The sequence below is a fragment of the Helicoverpa armigera genome, chromosome 7, assembly GCF_030705265.1.
Source record: "Helicoverpa armigera isolate CAAS_96S chromosome 7, ASM3070526v1, whole genome shotgun sequence".
In the NCBI taxonomy this organism is placed as follows: Eukaryota; Metazoa; Arthropoda; class Insecta; order Lepidoptera; family Noctuidae; genus Helicoverpa; species Helicoverpa armigera.
The window spans coordinates 3,007,415-3,024,956 of NC_087126.1; the positions used below are offsets into that span (position 1 = coordinate 3,007,415).

Consider the following 17,542-nt stretch of genomic DNA (forward strand, 5'->3'; position numbering starts at 1 on the left):
ATGAAAACTAGTCACACGCCCCGTCTTCGCACGGTGGCAATGTAAAACCTTGGTGTAAACCTTCCTCTTGAAAAATCGCACCCAAATCCATTGCAGTTTTAAAGATCTAGGTAAAGCATTCATAGGGACAGACAGAAAATGCAACTTTATAAAATGATCATTGTCAAAGAATTATCTTAAACTTGACTATTTACTATCTCTTTTCCTGGTATCTAGTAGAGTAGTCTTTTCCTAGATCTAGAAGAGAACATATAGAGCTGTACATAGTATTGTTGATATTTTGTATAGTGTAGTTTGATAACACTACTCTGATATTTCACGCAAGATTGGTTACTTTTTATTTATAACCTCAAAATATTAACTTTTTTCGTAATTATTTTAGTTTCCTGAAGTGTCCGTTCGTGAAAACTTATTTCATAGGATTCCATATAATTTTAAGAGTTTATAGAAGTCACTTTCCATTCGAACGGTTCTTAGGCAGAACATGTATGGAGCCGGAACAATGTCCTTTCTGACTCACATTAGAGGTATATTAGGTAGATACCGATCACATACCTACTACCCACATAATATGTATGTGTATAAAACCTGGGTTGAACAACTAAATCAGAAAATGAACTGCAGTTTTGTATATATTCTTGAATAGTAAAAAATAATATATGTTTTCAGAGATACCTACTACATATGACTAATGTTTATTTAGGTACTAAACACTGTTATGCAAGCGAGATGTTTATTATCATAAATCTGTGGATCTCACTAACAAAGCTCGACGTGTTCTTAATGAAGGTTGTATAATTTAATTGTGTACAATATTGTGTGTTATTTACCTTATTTTGTGTTAAATCTCATACCTTCATTAGTGAGTTGGGTCTAAGTGATATACAGTCTGATGTCTACCCATGTTGCCTTAATAAAATTTAGTATTTTAGGCTGCTGTTAAAACTGAGTCATATATTATTTATCACGCAAACCTTCTTGTACTTAATGCCTACTACATATTTTAGCAAGCATTACGTATTATAAATATTTTGTGCGACTTTTACGACGGTTATATTTTTGCTATTTTACGTCAGTTGTGTTAGTAGTATCTTTATGAATGTTTTATCTCACCTTTTATGAAGTAGTGACTTTTAAGTAGTCGTTAACCTTTCAAGCCGCGATGAGCACATTAAAAATTATATTGCTAGCAGATGCGAGAGACCTAATAAATATTTGAAGTGAAACGGGCGTGTCACATTAATGTGCTATAAGCTATAAACCTGGGATAACTATAAATGTCAGAACAATTAACGGACCTTACTTATGCTTGTCAGGGTTAAGAGCTCGTTCAAATAAGTGAATAAGGTCCTGGAGAACAAAGGTTAGCACATGTGTGATGTACTTACCTTTTTTGGATTCGTTTGTTGAGCAATTTTTTTTTTGTTTATTTTGAACGCACTAGGTAATCTCAGGAAATACTGGTACGATAAAAAAAAACTTTCAGTGTAAGATAGCTCATTTATTGAAGAAGGTTGTACTACTTTTTTCCGTGTTTGCGGCGTAAGTAATGGTATGGTGTGACCGATGACGGAATCTAATACCAAAACAAACACTCATGGTTTTCTTTATACAATTGAGATTGTCTCCAGCATTTAATTGGAATTTACTTTAATTAAATAATTCAATACTATACAATATAGCCAGACAAGTATTTAAAAAGGGATATTCAATAAAAGTCAAAACACAGATTGACAAACACCAACAAAATCGATTCCCAAGATTAGTGAACTCTGTAACTGAACTTACCTAACTCGTCTACATCATAGTTCAACAACTGCTGGCAACATCTTCTAACTTCCAACAAACACATCAAAGTTTATCGCTAGACGTTATCTATTGGGAACGCTCCAAGTGATTTGTTGCAAAGCATCGCAGAATCTCATTACTCGAACTATGCAAGGAAAGTGTCTCGACGATAAAAGAGCACGTTTCGTTTTTAGTTTGTAAAAGAATTTGTGTACAAAAGTACTGAAATAAATTATTTTTAGGCACGTTTCAATGTATCTCTTCAATATCTGCCGTTACTTAAGATTATCCTAACATAGTTCAGTTCTTAGGATAGTCCACAAACGAGTAAGAGCACTCACAAAAATAGTAACAGTAACAACAAAATAAATCTGTAGCTTGAGACCTCAAAACACTATCTCAATTATTTTGTACGTGCTAGATGTGTAACCATCTTATGAACGCGTGTGGGCCATACTTGTCATCAAGACATACAAAGACAATATTTATGTACATTCATTTACACACATACAAAAGTATGACCCACCCGCTTTTGTGAGATAAAACATCTGTAACAAAAGTCACATCTCGAAAAACTGAAAATAAAAAGAGATTGCCAAAAAGCTCTTCTATTACGCTGCGGCCACTGTCCATATAACCTGTGGCTTAGCATAGAGGGCAAGCCACAGACAATAATTTCTCGGCTTTAGGTACTTATATGGCGGGTTTGCACGCAACCTTTATCATATTATGGGACAATCGTCGTAAAGTAAGGAGTTGGGGACACTGCACTTAGGTTTTAAATGCGCCAGCTTAAATACTCTTTGTGTGAAAATTACTTTAATTTGATCAGTGTTACATACTGTAATGAAACACGTCACTATTTTACAATAACTGATTTAATAAGTAAACGAACTTGTTACACAACACATTCGTATACATATTTTATCATCAATCTTATAAAAGTCGCTAAAGCAATCATCAAATGAAAACTCCTACATAGCGAAGCAGGATGAAATGTTCTTTTTTATAAACCTCACTCGAATTGTGGGTTGTACATTAGGTTCTATTCTTGTTAATCTCTTGTGTTCAACTTATATAAATATACTTACTTGTGTTCACAGCAGGTTCAGCTCAATATTGCAATGGGGATCGAAGTAACAATCTCTCAATCACCAAGCCAACGTGTATGATAATGACTATTACCGCATTCGAACAATTGCCCAGCCAGTTCAACTTACGTTCATAATTGTCTCTATAAAGTAGTTTGCACCGATCGAACAATACTCGTTACTTTTAATGTTGCATAATTGCCTAGGCGGCTGATTACACACAATGTAATTGCATGATAAGATCGGTCAATAGGTGCAATAAAAATGGCTGCCCCACTTACAAACTAATAATCAACAATGTAGGTACAGAGTGCAGAAATATGTACTGTACATACGAATTCATTAATAGTAAACCCGATAGAAAGTTTTAAAAAGGTGTTTTTAAATTCATTTTTTGCATGTTGTTATGATGTACAACAATGAACTAGGCAATGAGTAGGTATGGATGAAATAATGATTGAGTCATAGTTACCGAGTATTAATTTTCAGAGAATTCACAATTCTTTTGAAAAAATGTGACGTCATTATGATGATGATGAGGGCGTTGTAATTATAGTGAAGTCGTATTAAAAATGACTCAACCTGATTGATTTGATGCTCTTTTATTTTTTAAACTAGGATAGTTTAAATTTTTGTTATATATATTTGTAGTTATTTATATACACGTAGTTACAATAAACAATATATTGTTACAATATATAGGTACAAAATTGATCATTGGACCCACAAAACACGTTCAATCATAATCATCTATCTCAGGTGTTTCAAAACATACAGATTGGATTTTTCATTCATCAATTATTTGTATACATATACTTTACCCATGTGCTTGGAAATGGCAGCTGTGAGAGAAACGCTTAGATAAAGCACGCCTTATATACTTACCCGTTTGTCAGAAAAAAGAAAACAAAAGAGTATGTTAATATAGACGAGTAATAAAATCTGCAATTTTTAATGGGTCTCGGAAGCAAAAGAATGGTCGTTAAATATTTATAGTTCTGGTTTTTAGGTCAACTGAAATTATATTTTATACTCATAAGGCAACTAGAGAATAAGTTATGAAATCATGATAATATACAAGAAAACCAGCCTAGTAGAGCCTAGTAGACAGTAAAAATGTTTCTATGGGCATAGACAAAACATGTAACTTTTCATTCAACACTTAAAAAATATACATTTTCAAAACTGGAATATTTGGTCACACTGAATAAACATAATATTATTTATGAAACTGCATCTACCTAAACAGTATATCAAGGCACTCTACCCACGCTGTAAGTTTCAGGTTTCCACCACAAAGAGAAGCGTCTACCCAACGTAACTAATATTTTACTTAAGTGCAAAACTTGATGAAAACAAATTAAGACTACCTGCACACTATAAACTTTTAGTCGGCCGATAGTTTGTTTCGGCTCATAAATCAGCAAGAAGATGAATGGTACGCACATTACAAACATCAGGTATTTCCTTTGATTACGAAAATGGGAAAACTTTGATTGTATTCAAGATTTTCTGAGCTCTTCCGTAAAGCAGCTGGTTCGCTCTCATAGGCCTATTTTAAATTAAAAATTGACTTTGACATTTTACCTAGATAGAATATTATATCTCTTGATCGTAGTGAAAAGCCGGCTAAAGTTTTAAACACAAAGTAAATTTTGTTTTTTTTTGCCATCCATCAGTGCAACTGTCGGCCGACTGTTTAATCTGCAGTTTGCATGTACTCTAAGAGGTTGCAACGTGATTCTGTGGCCCACGCCTTTTAGTGGCGTAATAAAGTTGTTGTTCTTCACAAGTTTTCCACTCGTCGTTTGTTTCATACTTCGAGTAGTTTCAATCCTTGACTGTTTGAACGCTCTTTGAAACGAGACCCAAAAGGTTCCGATCGGAAAATTTTCGTGTATCACGTGCGGGTCTTATTTTCTTAGAATTAACTGCTGCGACGGTTTCGCCCGCTTATCAAGAGAAGTTTTTTTAAAACCGATATGTTTTTCTGATGTAGGTATACAAGTTATGTTACGCCGAGTTTCTTTAAAATACGCTCAGTGTGGGCTGAAAGTGAATTGCCAAACATAAATAAGCCTTCAAACTTTTGCCGTTATAATATTAGGTGTGATTATGAAAACCAGTCTTAATTGAATACCTATGAAATCAGTAATCAATTGATCAAGATACTATTCACTGAAAATAAATCTGAGAAGTCACGGCTGTCAAGCAGTTTATCGAACAACATAAAAGAAATTGGTTACATTTTTGGGACCATTTTGTATGTCAATCATAATATTTCCAGTTAGCCTTGAGACTGAACATTTGCATGAAAAGGAAGCATCACATTTATCACATTATGGTGGCTTCTAGTCAAAGGATTAGATATATTTGTACGACTATAACTAGACTCTAGGTAGTAAGATAGACAGTCTAAGCCATGGAGCCCTCTCTGAGCTGTGAAAGTACATCCATGATCTTTTACTCATGTTAGAAAAATGAGTACTACATGTGATAAAATATGAATAACGATAGAGATTTGCTCAGTAATTGCTTGGTAAATTCAATAAAACTATGGTTATTAACAGGGAGGGAGAACAAATATTACTTAATACGGATCTTACTTACTTAATACCGATCAAACCCAATCCTTTCGCAAAAGTTAATTAACAGGTTGCGTGCCAAAATATTTATTTATACTGCCTTCAAATTAAAATAATTCATCAAAACGTTTGATTGTACATCGAGTTTCTAACATAAGGGTGTAAACTCACGCTATATAGCGATTACCTAAGAATGTTAATAGTGCTACTAAAATTTCAAATGATGCCTGTTATGAATCGTAGCATTCGTAGCAGCTGTGCTACGGAGCTACGGCGTAGCGGTGCCACGAAATAGAGGTGTAGCATTCTTTTGTTTTTCTTTTGCAAAATAGCTGTTTATCTATTAACGCTACCTATTTAGATACGAAATATTGTTGCAAAAATATTTAAAACTAAAACAGGTCTAAGACAATTATATAGGCAAATGTTTCTTTGTACGTCTAAATAAGCAGCTAGAGATGATATAACAGAAGCCTGTATTAATTACTCACCATTATCATTTAGGTACTTCATAATTACCTGTCTCACTGAATATTACCTGATATTTGCGTCTGCGTAGTAACTTCGTAGCGCTACGCAAGAACTCGTACTACGCAGCTACGGAATTTTGTTTACGAAACTCGTATCATAATATTTGGTGTTGGATATTATTAATATCAACATAGACGTATCTTTGTTTATGTATGTTTATGTTATCTTTAGTATACGTTAACATTAACTTTGGTCTTGTATGTAGTAGATGTTTAAAATGATTCTATATGTTTACACTAATATATAGCTACATTAAAAATAGGTACTTTAGCCTTCATTTTCAACCTGCTATGTTAGATCGTTGATAAATCTTATGTATTCCATGACAACACTAAGTATTAAACAAAGGGTATCTATGCCTTATCCTGCCTATAATGTAACCTGCACAGACAAAGTTCTAGCAAGTACTTGGAAAAGGACCAAAATTCACTATGGAATTAATCCAAATAACAATTCTGTAATATCGTCAGGGATCATACTTTATCCAATTTGCTTCCCTGTTATCTCTCTTTTGTTAAAAGGTAAAGGTATATGTGCTTACAAAATTTCATCCTTTATTAATTTCAAACGAGATTATTTTGAATGGAAACAAAGGGGCTTTTGTTTAATATTTGATTAAAAGGTTTTAATTTCTCTTTCTGTTCTGATGTAATGGTGATGTTAAAGATAAGTTTGCATATTTTTTATGGAAAAATGAGTTTTATGTATTATTCAACTAGAATAAGGATAGAAACTGCGTGTATTCCAGCTTATATCTTTATTAAAAACAATAAAACACTTACAAGAAAAGAAGACTACTCAAAATTGATATATCAAAATTCATCGACAGGAACGCATATATTTGATTCTCTAGCTAAGTTATACAATAGCAATCAAGCATTAATGGCTATAGTATTATTTATTACACAACATTAAATTATGAAACTGCCAGTAATAAATAATTAACGAATATCATAAAGCATTTATGAATATACATACTTTTATTACTCATATGACATTCACATAAATATCCTTGGACCATAAAGTTCCTTATTTTATAGTTTTTCTCATAAAAGTATGACCAATTTTATCTTGCGAAAGACGGTTAGGAGAGGAACTGTTAAATGACGTAGTTAATCGTAAACTGAGTTAAACGATAGAACCTTTACTTAAGGGAATTATATAAAATATATTCAATCATAAAATGACTTCTCTTCTTCTTTTGAACTTTTTTCATAATTCCAGCACGATTTTAGTCTTCTTACCTAGATAAGTAGCCTATGGTTAGGTCCTTTCTCAAGACCTAGAATATCAGACCAAACATTTAAATCGTTTCGGTAGTTTTGGTGTAAAACAGACAGACAAACAGAGTTACTTTCGCATTTTTACCTTCAGTACTTATAAGTATAGTACTTAAGGCTAATCATGACTCGTTAAGCATTCTATAAGAATTTTTTTAGTAAATAATTAATTATAAAACACACTATGGATGACCACCCACCTACCTATCCACAAAATAAACATCAAATCACGGTCATAGTTCACCGACCTTCACCTAAGACAATACATTTCAAACCATAAACCAACCTCTCAAACGACTTTGTTATTCACATAAACTGAAAAGACACATGAGAACATAAAAATAAATCCAGATTACAGTTCAGTGTCTTGACTTGTTGATATTTTGACCCAGTTGCTAGAAAGTTCGATGCTCGCTGCCATCGAAATGAGAATCGTAATGAAGATTGATCTGACATCCGATTAATCGTAATGAAATTAACTCGAGTTAGGGGAAATGAGATCGTTGGTTCTGATTAGGGTGTGAGTGGGGCTAAGATAATTAGTATTTCGTCTTCTAAGTGTATTATCGGAATAGATATTGAGATGTTAACTTATTTACCTAAAAAAAGAAAAATGGAACCAATTTTTATTTCGGAACTTATTTTTTCATTTAATTTAAATAGGACAGTTATTAATTAAAGTAATCATGGCAATGTGATTACCTGTCAGGCTTACAGCTTGACATTAAAATACAATTTTGTTTTAAAAAAAGACAAGCATGTAACTCCAATCTGAAAACAGAACCCTACAATTTCTTAATTAAAAAATAACACGCTCCCTATGTAGGTAAAGCTAACCCAACAGTATTTTTAATATAAACCCACTGTACAGACCTCGAGGTCCCTCAAAACACATACTAGACAATTAATTAACAACATACCCACTTCGTAAATTGTTCTGCTCTTGTTTTTCCTGCAATAGTTTTAATTAACCAGCTTCTCTTTCCCAAGAATCTTCGAGAACAATGTAATCTTGCAAGTGGTTCTCTTCTCTTTGTATTTTATTTTTATACTAAGTACTTAGTTATTTTCTGCAGCGTAACTAATATTCTAACAGCCAGTTTCTTCATCAAAAGTTAAAGCCAAAGTAAAAGTCAAAGTAATGTCTATGTTATTAGTTTTGCTGTCACTTTAGCCTTGAAAAAAACGTATTTGACCGTTACTTTTACTTTAGACATTACTTTAACTTTAACTTTTGATGAAGAAACTGGCCGTAAGAGAACTATAGTCCCTAAGCATACTGCACACTAAACTGTCGGTAGATAACTGACGGGCAGTTTATTTTGACAGTAATCGTGAATCCAATTGAACGTATGTAATTAGTCGTTCCGATACCTGGATCGTTGTAATGTGCGCACCATCATGAATCAGTCATCTCTACCTCATGTGTCCCATCAAACTATCGGAAGACTATCGGGACAAAAGTTTGCGGTGTGGGATTTTAAATGTACCGAGACAAAAACTGAACTTATTTAAGATCTTGCACGAATTTTATCTTAAAGCAGTTTGCCTGTAGTTTTACCGTGAAAATCTTAGAGACAGTTATAAAAACTTTCTCGTTTAATGCTTGCTCAAAGTTTGCTACATAAATTACTCGCGAGACACAACTATGTATCACAAATTGTAGCATGTACAATGTTGTTACATGTTTTATTACCATCTGACAGGGTTCAATGAACTCCATTTAGTTTCGGCAAACAGCAAAGTTTTGTTAGATAACAAATGTTGTGGTTCAGAATATATCCAATAAACGTTCTCTTTAACGAATTAAGCTTTGAGTTGTTTTATTGCTGTAGGCATTTTACCTAAGTTTTTCAATGGAAAAGTTTTTCGTGAAAAGTATTGGTCTAAGGTTAGCGCCCTTTCTTCGGAATCGATAAATATTTGTTTTATATTGACTAATAATCGCCCTCAGCATTTCGTAAATACTGGAAAACCCACAGTGCAAAATATTTTATGTCGTTTATGATTGATCATGTAAAATAAAAACAGTCATAATAATTACATTATCAAACCATTATAGACCAAACAATAACAAAACAACGATGGAAACTCAAGCCAATTCCAGGGAATTTAGCGTTAAACCTCCTATCGTATTACAACAAAGGCGTTTTGCCTAGAATAACACGCTGCTTTGTATGCGGTGTCAGGCTAAAAGCCGTGGCTTGGAGCCGGATGTTTGGTAACGATGTTTAATAGCAATCGATCATTACCACACCCTCGATTCGAACAAAGCCACGATTTTCAGTAGGTTTGCTCCATTGTTCCACATTTGCATTCGATTCCTTTTGAGGCTTGTAATCTACCTAATGTTTTTAGGTACCAACCTTTTTTGTCAAGCCCCTGTTAGTTAAAGCAAGCTTTGTTAATTAAAATAAATTTTTCATTCAATAATTTTTCATGACCAAATTAAATGCATAACTGTAGCTATGAAAATTGTTATTGATGTTGTAGGAATAGAGTTGCATATACCTTGTAGTAAAATAGGAAATGTTCCTCTTACTTTTATCTAAACGAGGATCTAGATCATAAAGTCCATGAATCACGACTTTAACAGAAAAATAGGTACCTAACCGGTCTCGTGTAAAACTTTACGTTTAGAGAAAAAGCTTAGTAGAATTTTATCGAACTAGTGCAAGATTTGTGGTCTGCACTGCAAAGTGGATAGAACAAACGAGGAAGACGTTAGTTCTCGTTTGTAGCAAGAGTAGATTGTGCTATCTTTTATTTAAAGGACAGACAGACAAATGGCTTATTTGTGCAAGCAGATAGCAGCATTCTTTTGTTTTACTGAAAGTCAAGATTATTATATAAATTAGCTAAAATAATTATAGTTAATAGATGATATTAGATATACAGCTTAGCTCGTAAGGTGTAAATGTTTCCCGATGAGGGTGGCATTATCACTGCGTGATTAAACCCTCTTTAATAAATAAAGAATTAAAAAAAAACAGCTTTAAGATAGATTGACTCTATAACAGTGATGTTAAGTTGTTTGATCTCTTATTTATACGGTTGAACACAATAATATCTAACTTTGTAAAGGTAAATAATGCTTGGAAGATATATGAAATACCTCACCTTTGGTTTTTAATATGTTATTATTCTATCATTTACATTACGTAGATATGTTATGTCGCTCTACAAACAAAATGATTGAAAATTCAGTGCTCCGTCGTTTGGTTTTAATTAATATTGAACAATGTAGATCAAGTAGGTAACTGTCTGAATAATTTAGTAACATTTAACTTATTATGGACGTAATTTTTTCAATAGTCGCTGTTTTCTTACGTTCATGATTTAATATTATGTATACGTTAAGGTAAATTATATCTTGGCGTAACATAGCTTTAATAAAGGTGTATAGTTTAATTTTAGTGCTGATATACACAGTTATCCTTTTCATGAAAATCATAAACAAACTTTCATGAAAACGAAAGACGATTTTCATGAATTATACACACCCACAAAAAATAAGGAGGTGACTACCTACCGTAGCACTATCGTGACATAACATATTCTTTAACAAACTACCTTCATTTACATATGCAGCGCTTACAAAGCGAATATTTTTGACATTTATATCACGGCCGAGGTCACACTTCATTATTATCAGCGAATTACGCAACCGAGGGCCCGAATATTTGCCTAATTTTGTTATTACATACGTTGTTATGGCAACAAGAATAACACTCTATGTGAGTGCTTAACTCGTTAAAATTAAGTGTACTCTAATACACCTACTTTCAACCAGCTGAATGTTGATGTCGATTTACATAAAATCACTATAAAAGAACTGATTATTACTATCCATCTTTAGAAAAGAAGATAAAATTCCAAAAACCGAATTGCAAATATGTCATAAGCAGCAACACGTATTGTTGATAAAGTTTCCGTCGCATGAATTAGTGATTAGTCACCGCCTGGATTATTACATTTTTGCAGTACTCCCTAGACATATTCCTGAAATTTACAGCAGTCTGTGAATATTCTATGTGAAGGTCTCGTACAGAATGGGCTCAAGATATTTTCTTGAAGATCTCGTTATTGTTTGCCATTTCCCTCGGGCGCTCGCTGCTCCAACTTACAGTCAAACGTTTCCTTTGTATCTGAACAAACGTGCTATCTTCAATGTTAGACTCTTAAAAGTTTATTTCAAAGAAATATCAATTTTCATGAAGCACCATTTTATTGTTCAGGATTTATTTTTTATTTTATTTGCGGGTGTAGATAACTTGAAAGCATTTATTTGGAGCATTTTTATTTAGGTCCATGCTACGATTTTCTTTTGTTTTCTAGATTTGAACTTACCGTGAAGGAAATACCTACAACAGTTTTAGATTTTGCTCTCAGTCTTTTACCGTGTGTAGTGGAAATGTAGGATATACTCGATATAATATTTAACATATATAGTAGTTACATGTCTTTACCCAATTAACCCTATAAAGAAACCTAAGACATAAAAAAGATAGCTGTTTTACTAAACTTCAAAGAAGTCAGTCTAACTACAGGTGATTTGTGCGTAAATCGTTACACGGGAACGAAATGTTTATTTACCAAGTTCTTAGGAACACGCAATGTTGATGACCTTTTGCCTTGCCACCCATTAGTCTTTAGATATCGTTGTTAAAGTTTGTATCATTAGGAACCATTTCCTCGGTGGCGGGCAGACGTACAAATAGCACGATACCATTGTTCCAGTCACGTCAAACGTCAAAATTCGCCAGCGTAACCAAAAGATAGATTACACAGGTGCGTAATATTTTGTATATCTTTTGATGTTTTAGGATAAATAATTATTCCTTTCTTGTTTCCGCTAATTTAATAAAGCAATTTGTTTGCAAAACAACGGCAACGGCCACCGGTTATATACATATACCTGCCTAACCTTTTTTTGTTAACCTTTGGTTCACTTAACGAAATTCTTATCATTTCCAATTAGACTAACCAATCACCTACCCTTTGATAACAAATTACTTCCTGCTCTGATATTTTTAAAGTAAACAGGCATAACTACCTTAAGAATGTACTTACCTAACTTATATCGAATACGGCTGTTAAAAACAAAACAGTCGTGTTTGTTTATAATACCCTATTACTTAATACATACGATACGTAGGTACCTACCCTAGAACATGAATGATAAAATGATTCATAAAATGTACTATTTCGTAGATATGTCGTATATATTTTTCATGAATATTTACACTAGACGGCTAGGACATCGACCTACCTACCTACATGAATTTTTTAACACCACATGGCCATAGTTCGTGTAGGTATACTTCTCCAATTTGTGAGACAAATTTTATGCTGCGTACTCCAAAGGCGAGTTTGTATTTTATGCTCGAAGTCTTAGTATATGTTCTGACAAACTGAAAGGGACATAGGTCCGTTTCTTCGGTAATAACATTCACCTGTATGTCAGGTTTTATGAGATTACGTGACTTGGACTGAAAGCAAACGCCTTAAGGTTCTTTTGCTAACACTGAGTAAAAAGTAGGTAGGTTAACTAGATTGAAATCATCATAATAAAACCAATGAAGTTACAACTATCCAATCAATGTCAAAATAATATTTTACACGTGTAAGCAATTAAGTAGGCAGATACCAACCCAACTAACTTTAAATAATTACTATACGGTGACCACGCATGATCCTGAAGCCTCATTAAATGACTATGAAATTAACCAGATCTATGAATTATTTTTTGTGGAAAGAACGCTAATATTCTCAGACAAACTTAATAGTGATAAATTTTACAAAAAAATAAATAAGCACGTGGTGGTGCGTATCGACCGTGTCTTTATCGGCTTAAAACCTCATCAAATACTTATGTGGATTAAGTAAAATGACTTAGCAATATAAAAAAAGTTCACACCTGCATAAAAAAAGCTGTTAGGTAGCTTCATAAAAGTTTCTTTATATGCAATGAATGGGACCACATAAAGACGCAAGTCAGATACCAACCTTTCAACACTTTCAAAGCGTTTAACCTTGACCAACATAAACAAAAACATAGGTCAAGGTGAAAAGCCATGGTATTTTATCGTTTTACGGATTGTTGGAACCTATCTACCTACGCATTAGAGTAGGTATCTACATGTCTACAGAAAAATAAGAAAGAACCTACATAGAGTAACTCTATAAGACACTGAAATAAAATCAAATTGGTTGTAAGCTCCATCGGTACACCATTAGTTTATTGAGTTAAAGTAGTACCTATGAAATAAAGGACAGCATTATTAACATTTTCCAAAAAGTTAACATCTTAGGTAAGAACCTACTTCATGGCTCTCTGATATTATGATTTTTTAGACTGACCACCAAACTAGATAATAGGTAGGTACATACAATAAATGATAGGTAAGTTTTCCTAAATAACTGCCGTATGCAGGCAGGTAGGCTGACAAATAGACATAGACATTGCTGAATATGCAAGCATAAGCCAGTAGTCTGATTAAAATACACGACTACCGCCAGTCAGAGGTGTGGCACGTCAGGAAGTTATGACCGTTTATGTCGACACTCATATCAGAGGCAGGTAGACAACATAATGGTTGGTGTTGTTTATTACCGCATTTGCGTGAAGTCAGCATTTTATTTAGGTGCTTTAGACATTTTAAAATTGATAGTTAATAATATGTATATGTACTCCCTTATGCACTCCCGAATGTAATCCCTTATGAGGTACATAAGGGATTACATTCGGGAGTGCACCTCTAATTTACCTACATATCTATGTACTCACACTATGTATCCCTCATATACTCCCCTACCTACGTAATATCTCTATGTTTTAACTTACATACTTCCCTATGTAATATCCCTACATTATATACCTACCCTTATGTAATACCCCCATATACTCTCGTCATACCCAATATCTACTTCCTTATGTATTCCCCTTATGTACACTACCTCATAGGTACCTGTACCTGAATTTAATGAATGTTAATTTTGAACCATAACGGATCCATGTACTTACCCACATTTTTTTTAAAGCTGGATCAGCCCCTTCCCTGAAGAAAAATAAATGGCCCGCAAATACTTTTTACCCAAATTGCAAATATTGCAGAAATATCACACCAGAATCGTACTTCTTCACATTTCATCAGACAGAGTAGTGCTGTTTGGCAAAATGATGCAGCAGTTTACTCGACGTTTTATTGTCCTGTAACCGTTTGTCTGGCGGGAGTGCGATTGGAGTGCTTCGAACCAATTTTCTATTACACTACCCACGACTACTTACCTACAAGCTCAAGAGTAGGAAGGTACTCTGTAAAATTTGTTTTCAGGATATTTTACATACAAAATAAGTACTTACTTACCTGAATGAACTTCTTCTAAACCCTAAAAACTGAACCTAATGTATAAGTTCCTACGCGTTCATTTAAAGATGAATTAATTAAATGAGTATTTACATGAAAGTTATGAACCTGCAAATCATAAAAAAACACAATACAGCCTGATTAAAATTTCGTTGACATGGTAAACACCATAAAACGCGGCAGCACCGCTGCTGAAGGAACGTACAATGTACATACATAGGGTGAAATAGAATGAACAAATAAATTAATATACTTATACTTAAATACTATATCCTGTAAGACGCCTGCACCTACCCTTAGTAGAAAGTCGTAGGTAATGTAAATCCACTACGTAGGTGAAGTCGGTCGAATGAACCAAAACTAGGTTGGTAACAAAAAACTTCAGTAAAAATTACGAAGTTATAGCGAAACTTAAAAAGTTTATGCCTTATAAAACTAAAGAGAATAGGTACCTACCCACCTACCTAATTATCTACTATTGCATGACTTTTGTTAAGCAAGCAAGTTTCTGACTCGACTAGTTTTTTTTTTCAATTTTAATGGTCTGTTTTCGTGCAGCTCACAGCAAAAAGTTAGGTAGTTCTTGTAAATTGTAGTTAGCAACCAATTTTCATAATGAAACAAAGCACGGACGGTGAAATACCGAGACTAGAATAATAGTTGATTATCAAACAAAGAAAATAGGTGCTTACATACCACCGAGTTTCCTGAGTGATAAATCAAGTTGGATGGGCGTATTTGGTTAACAACACTTTTTATTGAATTTGAACCATGACGAACAACTACGTATGTAGATGTCTGTACATTCACTTAGATAAACCGAGCAGAAAATCCTGTAGTGTTAAGAAAGCTCTATCCTAAGGCGAAAAGATAAATTGGATATTTGCCGCCTTCTTTCAACAACGATTAGGGGAAGTCATGATGACGATTATTAATGTAAAAAATCATGTTCCATCCTATTTTTACACGCATAACATTAATAAAGTAAAGATAAATTAATTAATTACAGCTATTAATATATTACGATATTTTTCCTTGACTCTATCAAAAACAGTTATTAATTAACAATACAACTTAGCAAATTATTAGTCAATCAGGTTTACTAGTGCTGCGCCATGCTTAAAATTGATTCACAGTCGATATTTTTTAATACCACATTTCAATAGATGTTTGTGTATACCTAATACAACCTAGTAAAATCATAAAATAGGTACCAACTTACAATCAAGTCACTACCTGTATTACTAAAAGCTTTTAATTTTATTACAACCTCCTACAACTACACTACCTATTAACAAATTTATTGCCGGTGTACCTATCCATTTGGGCTAGGTAGGTACCGTGAAAGCTTTGTTATTTTCTTGCAATTTAGTTCAGTAGAGTCGGGCTTAATGTCGCGTATGATGTGTATTTTGTGTTATATCACGGTCAAAATATTTGTCACAGTATAATTTAGTGAGTTGCCGTGGCCACACGACAGGGCGGTCAAAGTATTTGAATGTTTTTTTTTCCGACATTATTTATTAAAATCTTTTATAACGGGTTTCATTTTTTGAAGTGTGTGTTTAATGGTGTCATTGTGGAGCTAGCAAATGGATACCGGTTCAATGTACAGCTTCAGGTAAAACTATCAAGATTAGGGAAATTGAAACGAAGGAACTGTGATTTAACTTTCAATTAACCATAGCAAAAGTCATTTAGCTTAAACCACTATTACACCACAACAATTATATTTTATCTAGTATCGTTCGTTGTATTAATGTTTGAAACAGTTCTGCCCTGAATAGTTTTACGGTTTATACTAACCTAGTATTTAAAATGCACATGTACAATGCAGTGGTTGCCGACGTCATCTACTTTGCAGTAATATTTTTGCTACTAATGCGCCTGCACGGTTTGTAAAGGAACGTCAGGATACACAAAAATGCAGTTTAATACGTGTTGCTTTCGTGTTTGCGTTATAAATACATTGCTCAGTGAAGTTATTAGTTTAATAAGCATCTATTTATTTGCTTTGATTACTTAGTGAAGATAATAATAATATGGTCAGTATACTTTTAAAAGATTGAATATTATTATAATATTTTAATACAACTTAACGCAAATAAATCGACTTACGTGCATTTAAATCGATCGATTAACGTGCAGCTGTAACATAATACGCCGGTGTCTTGTTCAAATGTCAACAATGTCAAAAATGTGCTTGAGGTGTCAGAAAATTAAAACATAAACAAAGGCTCTTTGTTTAAAACTTAGATCAAATTATTTAAGTGATAACTCGTTTTGAATTGAGAACACAAAAAAGTTGACTAAAAATCATGGGCTACCTAATTTCTTTTGTTAAATACTTGTTGGAATATTTTAAGGTTAGTCGGTATCCTACATTTAAATTATTCATTATTTTTTATTATTATAAAAGTGCTAAGCAGTAATTTACATGTTAAATTACGGTCAAATTACAGTGTAATGAGTTTTGCGTGGTCATTATAGGTCTGGATACTGGCTGGAATTAGCGTCTTTGTGTTATGTTTCGCGGTTTTTTGTGCGATAGTCGTTTGTTAATGTGATATTCATTTGTATTCGCAGACTGTGCTAGAATCTGGGAGTGTGGGGAACGCGTCGTCGTCTGATGAAGAATTGGAGCAGTGGGAACAGATATTCATGATGCGAGATGAAAATGGAAATAGTTATAATGACAAGTAAGTTGCATACATAAGTTCATGTCATATTTTTTGTATTATGTGGCAGTTCAACTCATTCTATACATGTTGTCATTAATAAATTATGCATTTGTTTCTGTTAATATAACATATTGTCATACTAATCTCTATTATTGTTTGTGTGTTTATTAGAAGTTATCTGCATTGGTTTGGTGCAATATGATTTCTGCGGCTATT

At 33.3% G+C, this 17,542-nt stretch overlaps 1 protein-coding gene across 5 annotated transcripts in view; it reads left to right on the forward strand.

Moving 5' to 3' along the window:
* LOC110378459 (5'-3' exonuclease PLD3) overlaps nucleotides 1-17,542 on the forward strand; it is a 570,622-nt gene that overhangs the window by 15,397 nt on the left and 537,683 nt on the right. For 2 of the 5 annotated variants that reach the window (XR_010276652.1, XM_049847593.2), the window contains exon 2: nucleotides 17,232-17,344. Coding sequence is in view for 4 of the 5 variants with exons in the window: in XM_049847593.2 (XP_049703550.2) it covers nucleotides 17,232-17,344 (113 nt within the window). In the remaining variant the exon portion in view is untranslated. Of the gene's footprint in view, nucleotides 1-15,802; nucleotides 16,267-16,669; nucleotides 16,691-16,808; nucleotides 17,012-17,231; nucleotides 17,345-17,542 lie in introns of those variants that run through there. The other 3 variants (XM_049847596.2, XM_049847595.2, XM_049847594.2) reach the window with 3 other exon arrangements.